We start from the raw sequence: 9,520 nt of genomic DNA on the forward strand, positions 1-9,520 counted from the left end.
ATCTCTAAACAATTAACAATGTATATATTTATATATTGTTATGACTTCATAATTTTCATTAACTAAATTGATAAAAATAATATCTCATGACGAAAAGTAAAATAATTAATTAACATTGGTCAAAAGAAAAAGAATCACTTAGCAAGTTTTTTCCCCCTTGTAAGCATAATGAGTAGGCTTTGTCAATAATAAAGAATATTTCTTTTAAGGTACTGAGATTAATGTATAAATTTCTATCAATTAAATTACTACACGTGTAAGAGTTCATGTTCGAACCACCAACTATTCATTTGAGTAATAAGAATTTCTACCACACATCAGCATTAGTTTGTTGCTTAAAAGTAAAAACATATACTTCCTCTAGTCTTATTTATAAATTACTTTTAAGATATTTTATTAGAATCAAGAAAAATTTTAAACCTCATTAATTTTATCTTAAAATTTAATAAGTTTTCATCTTTATTCTTAATAAATGTTCTTAAATTTCATTACTGACATTTTTATTTAAAATATTTAAAATATTTATTACTTATTAATAGGATCAAATTTTTTTTCTTTGTATATAAATAGGACAAGAGGAGTAATAAGTTCGAGAACCCCAATTGAGTTCCACTTGAAACTAAAAATGCTTGAGCTTCAAGGTAAATATTTTTGGAATTTGTCTCGCTTTCTAAGACTTTTCATCTAGGTAATTGCTTGGTATAACCCACCCAGGTTGGTAAAAAATGGCCCAACATAAAAAATTTGGATATGTTTGGGCTGAGCCGAAAATTCGAAAGGGCGGTCTCACACACACACACACACACATTTCATGTCTTCCAGAGAGTGAGAGGGGATTAATTTTTATTTCCAAGTTTTATTATCAATTTTTAGTGTGCTCTAGAATCATCATATTTTTATTGAGAAAATAATAAGTTTCTTGAATTTGTTTAAAACTATATCTTTAATTATAGGGAAATATACTATGAAGGTTTTTATATTTTCTCTCAATTTTAAATTAGAACCCTATAATTTATTTTGTTTTAATTAAGCTCTTGTAATTATATCCCTAGAATTAGGAAATAAAATAATACTCTTTTCTCAATTTTTTATAATTCACTTTTAACATTTTCACTAAAACTAAAAAAAAGCTATTAACTTAGTCAATTAATTAACAAAATTTTCAACTTTATCCTTATTAAACTAGAAGCCTAACAGCCAAATTTAAAAAATATATTAAAAACCAACGTTAAATAAAAGTAATACAAAAATTAATAAATATCTTACATGATGCCTTATAAAGAAAACAAAAAATAGCTGGCCTCCAAATAATTACTCACTCCCCTCAGTGTTATACAACATTTTCTCTGACGGATTATGCTAAAAGATACAAGAAGTCACAGGACATTTAAAAAATAATCAATACGATTTTTCTACAAATGATTTAATTGGGAGTGCAATTAATAAGGTTTTTTTAATTGAAACAGTATATTTTCTCTTGTCTTATTTATAAAATACCTTTTAAAAGTAATTTTTGAACCAAAATATAGAACACCTTGTAATAAATAAACTATTTTTTTTCAATTTTATCCCTTTTTGATTGGTGTAAAAGTATTTAATATAGTTGTATTATTATTTAAAGTCAAGGATAAAAATGATGGTACCTTTAAAAATGAAAGTACTTTTTACTTTTTTGTGATATCAATAAAAAAATTATTTTTTTAAAATACGTCAAATAATTGAAAGTGTTTTATAATAATAATTAAAAGAAATATTAAATAAGAGTATTAAATTTTAACATGTTTTATTAGAATTAATAAAAATATTAAATTTTATTAATTTTGTCTCAATAATGAATTTTTGCCTCTACTCTTGATAAGAATAAAAGAAAAGTTATTTTTAATAATTTTTTTAATATTTATTAAGAGTAAAAATGTCAACAAAATATAAAAAAATAGTGAACTGTTCTATAACTATAATTGAAATTAATTTTTCCTCTCAAGCCACAAGAATAGAGGGGTAATTGGACTGAGTTAATATGTAACTTAAATTTTAAACTACAGAATCAGGGACAATTAAATTCTAAACTCATATTTGGTACTCCTCCATTTTAAATTATAATTCACTTTTAGATAAAATATTACATACCAATAAATCTCATTAAATACACTTAACAATTTTATCTTTTCGAAACAAACATATAAATTTTTTAAAATACCTATCATTTAACATATTAAAAAGAAAAGTGATGAAAATTAATTATAGAAAAAAAGTGTGATATTTAAATTGATACATTTAATAAAATTTTAATTTACTTAAAATGTTTTATATTTTAAAACAGAGAATCTCTTTAAAAAATATCTTATAATTTAGAATGGAAGAAGTATATATTATAAACCTTAAACAATTAAAAAAAAATGAAGCTTCATGTGCAATGTTTGTCAAATTTCACTCTCCCTCTCTCTCATGCTTGTTTTTGAAAAAAAATTTGCATGTCAAGCCTTATTTTTTAAAAAATAATAGATGTTTATTTTAATTTAACAGTGAGCAACGAAATTGCCCCTATTTAATCATTTAGAGTGTAAAATATATTAAATACGAGTTTAGAATTTAAAAGTCGGATTCAAATTATAGATTAAACTTATAATTTAAGGAAATATAATTTTAATTAATTCTTATTTTGGTGTCTTCAATTGCACTTGAAGCTCTGCTATGGCGGCACGCAAACCATGAGGTTTGATCTGGTAGTTGGAAAACACTCATCCCATGACAAGTGTGACCTTGAGCGTCCATATCTCCCTTGCGGCACTTGCAATGTTCGTTCTCAAGGTAAACCCTTCAAAATTCAAATTCCAATGCATCCCTCTATCCCTAATTTGTCATCAGCTCCTACGATTTGCTTACTTTACCCTTTCTTCTTGTGCTTCTTTTCATAACTTGTTTCGATAGGCATGGAGATCAACGGCTTTCGCTCTTTATGGGTACCTGAATTTCACCAAAGCTGGATTTCTGTGAGTCCCTTAGTTAATGCCCTTTCCCACTTTGTTTGTTTGATGAGTAAGCCATCTGGGAACTTTCTTGCTAAGATAAATTGCGGTTCCTATTTTCTAGGAGTATCAGAGACGGTTTTGATTTGTTTGTTTAATGTCTCTTTTATAAATCGAAATTTTGCTGAAATAAACTACTTTGGACTTGCTTATCTTCTATCATTTGTTTTATTTTTCAATTTTGGGGAGTTTGCGTGATGGAATTACTGTATGCACTCACGCGCCCTGGTTATCCAGTATTGCTGAGTTGAGGTAAAATGGGGGCAAAAGAATTTTAACAATTCTTTATCTTTCTAGGCTTTGCTAGCGTCGTGATCAGGATGCAATAACCTCATATTTTGTTTCTAAATTTGGAGATAAAGATTGGTCGTCATTTGGAGGGGTTTTTTTTTTTAAAAAAAATACTTTATTGGAGGTTAAAAACAAATAAAGATGGCGGCTTCGATGTTAAAATCTCCCATTCTTGCCTTGGATAATTTGTGAAGTTCTTTATAGGGAGCATTCGAAGAGATTCAAACCAGAGGATATGGAAGCAAAAATACCCGGTAAAAATTGCATTATTACTGGAGCAAACTCCGGAATTGGCTATGCGACAGCAGAGGGTCTTGCCCAACGGTAATGATCTTTGTCTAACCTTTTGTCTCTTCAATTCCATGTTTTCAGTACATACGTATTATAATTAATCATGTTTTCTCGAGCATGCATTACACGAAATTTGATGCATGAGTTAAATTCATGATTTATGAATGGTGCCATTTGCTATAGATTTTATATTGATATTGATTAATGATTCCACCAGTGGTGCAACTGTATATCTTGTATGTCGTAATAAGGAGAGGGGAGAGGCTGCTCTTTCTAAAATTCAATCTACAACAGGCAATCAGAATGTTCATTTGGGTATTGCAATCATCTTGTTGCTTATCCTTTGTATTTTGATATAATTAAATAGAACAGCAATTTTTGTTTTTTACTAAGAACAGCATTAAACATCATGCATCGCACATGAGTTTTACTGCTCTTCAGCAATTTAATTAGTGGCTGTCTATGCTTTCATACAACCTGCTAATTGCTAATTTGACTTGCAGGTTTGTGACCTTTCTTCTGTCAGTGAGATCAAGTCATTGGCATCCAGATTTTCCAAAAAGGATGTTCCGGTTCATATGTTGGTAAATTCTTACTCACCCTTGTGCTTTTATAAATTTTAGTTCTTGCGGAAAATGTAACATGTAAATGTTCAATGTCAAGATAAACAATGCTGGCACACTTGAGAATAATCGAATCACCACATCAGAAGGGTGCGTCTCCATTATTTTATATGAAAAATTGAGTTATTGGCAAACTCTATTAACATCCTACATTAATAGGACAGCTTTTAATGCAATCTGCCATATTCCAGGTTTGAGTTGAATTTCACAGTTAATGTATTAGGCCCTTATACCCTGACAGAATCAATGTTGCCATTACTAGAGAAAGCTGCTCCTGATGCTCGTGTTATTACAGTTTCCTCTGGTGGAATGTATGCTTCTCCCTTGACCACTGATCTCATGGTAATTCTTTTATGAACATGCCATCTTCTTCAGTCATGTCATGTGCATGATATCAGTATTAATTATATATTGTATTGTTGTTATCCAGTACTCTGAGAGCAACTTCAAAGGGGTTGAGCAATATTCTCGAAATAAGCGTGTCCAGGTCAGTTGAACTAAGGACTGTACACATTTAGAGTGATTCTTCTTTTAATCTTTTATTATTTTAGTGTCACATTAAACTTTATGGTTGCCCTTTTGAGGTAGCAGGAACAGAAATCAGGCTTTAATTTGACAGTTTAGAGTGGGGGAGGGGGAATAGAATCAATTTTCAAATGGCCATTTATTTTGCATTCAACTAAGAAAATGGGAAGGCCTTTTTTGTTTGATTCTGTATAAACTAATTACAGATATTATTGTAAAACACAATTCGCTTTTCTCTTTGTTAGATGGTATATAACAATTAAACTAGAAATTTCCTGTTTCCAACAACAACTCAGTGGGTTTTTTTTTTTTCATTAAAAGAAAAACTATATTGTCTCATGATTTGTATCCCCTGTCTCTGTGTGCTATGCTCCCTTTTCATTTGCACTCTGCTTCATAGTGTTTGTTTTGGTCTTTTTAAGTTTTGATTAGTTAGTGAATTCTGGGAAAAATGGAAGAACTTTGATCGGAGTTGACTGCTGCTACTTATAGGCTCTGTAAATTTTACTCAATTAATGCTGATCAAAATAATGTAAAAGGTTCCATAAGGATGGGCCTCCTTCAAGTAGAATTATGGAAGGGCCACTTCTTAATAGGCTGTTCAGTGTTAGTAATTTCTAAAAATGACGTGACTAGGAAAGTGTCTTCATTTAGTGAAGGAGAAATTGTCTTTTCCCATCGATATAACTAATCATATGCCTGATTATGGCATGACATGAGATACATAATGGATGAGATACTATTAGAAAACAAAGTAATAAGAAGGCAGTGTTCAATTGGATTGGTACCGAGTGGATTGAGGACAGATTGGTGTCAAGAAGGGCTTGAAAAATTCAGATTTGGAAGTTGAGAAACTTGGGATAATCCTTAGCAGAGCTCTACTGAACTGCTGGTGACAAAAGGGAAATGAAGTAAAATGGGACATGCAGTGGAGAAAGACTTTACCTCATTTCCATAGTTATCCTGCCGCCACCTTATTTTATGGGTGAAATTATGACAGGTTGTTTGTTCTAGGAAAAGATGTGGGAGCCCATCATCAGAAGTGAATTCAGTTTAGGGACATGTGTCTATAGTGTGATGCTAGTTGTTGCTTACGTACATCTGTCCTCTGTTAGTTTCTAGCAGTTACTTTCATTTTATGCCCTATGTTTCTTGTAATTATCATAATTGTTGTTATGGGCTTTAAATGCATGCTCTGTACTTGTGACTTATTATCAATGAAGTATTATTCAGTCTAATTTGGAGATTTTCCTATTTCTAGAATGCAGATTCTGGTTCTAGAAGATTTTCTCCTTCATGTTCCTTTCTCTCTTTTCTGCCCTTCCTTTTATTTCTACCAACTTTCTACCAAAATATTAGCGGACATGTTGAACTAAGAGGAGCTCTGGCATGTTTAAATGCTTAGTTCGTTGAGGCTGTGCCTTTTGTCAACACTCAATGGGATTACACCAAGCTGAGATTCTTTGATTCATTTCATTCTGCACATTCCCTTCAACTTATTGTAAACCATGCAGTAATAACTGAAATGTTTTATTCCCTCAAAAGAGGAACAATCTGATGTCGTAGTAGCATGCGTGCATTGGAGACTCTTGGCTGTGGTAGACCACCCTTTCTTTAGTTTCACAAAAAGTGTTCAATTCCTTGAACAATTTAGCTTTACAGTGAAATCCATTTCTCGGATCACGCCTCTATGCTTTCAATTCTACAAATTTTATGCAGTAAAACCCTAATGTGACATACATTAAGTGGGGGACCTTAAGGAAAACAATTTTTACTTTTCTTGTAAGTGATGTTCTATGTTCAACCTGGGATCGTGCACACATACGTAAAGGTTTTGTTTGATTTTGTATTCTGTATCATATCATCAATAGCATTACTTATTTAGTCCAATGGACCTAATGATGATCCACTCTAAGTAGAGAAAGAATTATGGTGCTATTGTTATTTCTGACTGCTCATGAAATTGGATATACAAAATGAAATAGTTTTTGTAAATTTTCTCATATTACTGCTGATTGAAATTCATTACTTTAGCTATATTAAGTAACCCTTCATTTGACAAACTTGAATTCTTAGGAGAAGGCAACAATTTTATTATAATCTGTAGGACACATGTTTTCACATAAACCTTTTGGGCTTGAAATTATAATCAATAAATTTATATGTTCCAGGTCGCACTAACAGAAAAGTGGGCTGAGAAATACATGAACAAGGGGATAGGATTCTACTCAATGCACCCAGGTTGGGCTGAAACTCCTGGAGTTGCCAGGAGTTTGCCAAGCTTCAATGAGAAGTAAGTCTTGACATTATTCTTGAGGATAAAACTTAGTGAGGTTTTATGAAGTCATTTTCTGTTTGGTTATTTATTTAGGGGAAAATCACACACAAGGACCGCTGAAATATGTTATTTGCAGACACAGATTAATAGCAAGTCATTGTTTGGGAAAAAAAAGTCCATGTTCCCATCTTAACAACAATCAATTTCTTATTTGTTCTTGTTAGCTAATAATATTTTTCAGCAGTCCTTGCATGCAATTTTCCCTCTATTTAATTAAAGCTGCTACATCAATTTTACAATTGCGCATTATTTTGCAATTTTACTAGTGAAAATTTAAAATTCAAATCCTAGTTAATTTGTGGAATTAGAGATTAATTTTCCAGAAGATCAGAATTGAGCTAGGCCATGCAATGTCGTCACCCTCGAAATGACGAGGCTTGCTACTGTTAATTTTAACTTGAATTGAACATTTCAAAGTGTTCCATTATTTTTTAAGGTTTGTATATCAATTTTACGATTGGGCTTTAGTTCACGGCAGGTATAATGTAGTTTCCCTGTAAAATTGTAAATTATAATTGAACATTTTTAACAACTCAGCACTACCTTTTTGAATCCTTTTAAAGGGTTTCTCCACATGTGGTGTGACGATTCTTTTAAAAAAAGACTAACAAAAATTTTCCCATCAATGAAACCAATGATATTATTAAAAGAAAGATAAACATTAATTGGCAGATTTTACAGAGTCCTTATTTTGATTTCTATCATTCTGTGATTCATAGACTTAAGGGGAAGCTTAGAACAAGTGAAGAAGGTGCAGACACTGTGATTTGGCTGGCTCTTCAAGCCAAAGATAAACTGGTACCTGGGGCATTTTATTTTGACAGAGCTGAAGCACCCAAACATCTTAAATTTGCTGCTGCCACTGGGTCTCATGCTTTGATAGACTCTATTATTAGTAGTCTAAACTCCATGGCTTCTCTGTCTGCCTAGGTGGAGTGCTTTTACCGTGAAACTGAAAACCTAATTCTGTAAATTATATTTTAAACATACGTTAGTGAAAGTAATTGACATTGTTCCTTAGATCTCAAGTATCTTTGATCTGACTGGGACTTGAAAGCCCAAACCTGGACTAAAAATTTGGTTGCAGTGATGCAATCACGCAAAAGCACTTGGAGACCCATGGCAGGTTTCACTGATTAGATGACAAGTTGCACCTGTCTGTTATGTTTATATTTTAGCCTCTCTTATTTTCTATCTTAAAAATATAGCATGTAATAATCACTTTATACATCAAATCCCATTGTCTGTTGCATTTAAGTTGAGCTACTCTGTATTTGATATATTTCCTATAATCCAAATACGTGATTGTATCATTCTTACTTTCTCATGCCTCCTTTAAACCTTGAATAAATCTTCTCAGCTGTGCAGCTAAAGAGCTTCGTAGCATGAGAACCATTACTTTGAGACAAAAATAAAAGAGGACAACCCTTTGATTGGATGGTCCTGAATTTTTTAATTTGTCACCTCTTCACTCTGTTCAGGGATGGAGGGTACAATTCTCAACGAGTCTGAAGAATAATTTAATTGGGTTATCATCCACAATCAGCATGTCCCAATTCCTCATTTTCCTTACTCCACCTTTTAAAAGTATATGGTATTTTTAAGTTTTAACTGAATTACGCCCTCAATAAATTGGTTGTTTTAAAATTAAAACTATTTTTTCATGTTTACTTTTGTTTAATAGAGTATTTCATTTAAAGGTGAAGGGTTGAATGATTTATATGTTAAGTGTATTTTTGAAAATTTGTCACCTCTTCACTCTGTTCGGGGATGGAGGGTACAATTCTCAACGAGTCTGAAGAATAATTTAATTGGGTTATCATCCACAATCAGCATGTCCCAATTCCTCATTTTCCTTACTCCACCTTTTAAAAGTATATGGTATTTTTAAGTTTTAACTGAATTACGCCCTCAATGAGTTGGTTGTTTTAAACTTAAAACTATTTTTTCATGTTTGCTTTTGTTTAATAGAGTATCTCATTTAAAGGTGAAGGGTTGAATGATTTATATATTAAGCGTATTTTTGAAAAGAAATTCATTGATTGCACATTGAAAATTAAAAATGTCTCATACTTTTTAACATTCAATTTCAAAAAAATATTTTATATTTTTAAATGGAGGGAGTATAATTTAGGGTTAATAAACAAATGGGATCTTGAACTATTGTTTGAAAATCGCTTTGAATTCTGAACTCTTAAAATATGCAAAGTAAACCTTAAACTTTTAAATTCATGGCAAAATAAACATTGATTGTTAACTTTTTTAACACCATTATTGTCTACATGGATACTGTAATAGTCAAGGTTAAATTTATAAAAAAAAAAATAAACCCTGAACAATACTTGCGTAAATAGTAACGATGTTAAAAAGTGAATAGTTAAGATTTATTTTGTTATAAATTTGAAATTTTAGGATTTATTTTATAT

General features: G+C 31.1%; 1 protein-coding gene across 3 annotated transcripts; it reads left to right on the plus strand.

Annotated features, from left to right (window-relative positions):
• Positions 1-2,670: 2,670 nt before the first annotated feature.
• On the plus strand, positions 2,671-8,407 carry LOC129292770 (uncharacterized). 3 transcript variants are annotated; one of them, XM_054930414.1, is made up of 10 exons: positions 2,671-2,808; positions 2,929-2,990; positions 3,522-3,641; positions 3,826-3,923; positions 4,110-4,192; positions 4,272-4,321; positions 4,423-4,573; positions 4,662-4,718; positions 6,928-7,049; positions 7,814-8,407. In XM_054930414.1, exons 1-10 carry the CDS (start codon positions 2,746-2,748, stop codon positions 8,022-8,024), a joined length of 1,017 nt encoding a protein of 338 aa, XP_054786389.1. In that variant the 5' UTR covers positions 2,671-2,745; the 3' UTR covers positions 8,025-8,407. The 3 variants fall into 3 exon arrangements, with proteins under 3 accessions (XP_054786389.1, XP_054786395.1, XP_054786401.1); XM_054930420.1 differs by lacking the exon at positions 4,272-4,321 and having other exon boundaries at positions 4,496-4,573; XM_054930426.1 differs by lacking the exons at positions 3,826-3,923; positions 4,272-4,321 and having other exon boundaries at positions 4,112-4,192.
• The last annotated feature ends 1,113 nt before the right edge of the window (positions 8,408-9,520 follow it).

Source organism: Prosopis cineraria, unplaced genomic scaffold, assembly GCF_029017545.1.
Source record: "Prosopis cineraria cultivar Desert tree isolate PC_DT_omini unplaced genomic scaffold, ASM2901754v1 PC1, whole genome shotgun sequence".
In the NCBI taxonomy this organism is placed as follows: Eukaryota; Viridiplantae; Streptophyta; class Magnoliopsida; order Fabales; family Fabaceae; genus Prosopis; species Prosopis cineraria.

Bases quoted from the DNA above. Each gene is read 5' to 3' on its own strand.
- LOC129292770 (XM_054930414.1), top strand. From the start codon at position 2,746: ATGACAAGTGTGACCTTGAGCGTCCATATCTCCCTTGCGGCACTTGCA. The intron at 2,991-3,521 runs GTGAGTCCCTTA...AGTTCTTTATAG, and splicing joins TTCACCAAAGCTGGATTTCT to GGAGCATTCGAAGAGATTCA. The intron at 4,719-6,927 runs GTCAGTTGAACT...TATATGTTCCAG, and splicing joins CTCGAAATAAGCGTGTCCAG to GTCGCACTAACAGAAAAGTG.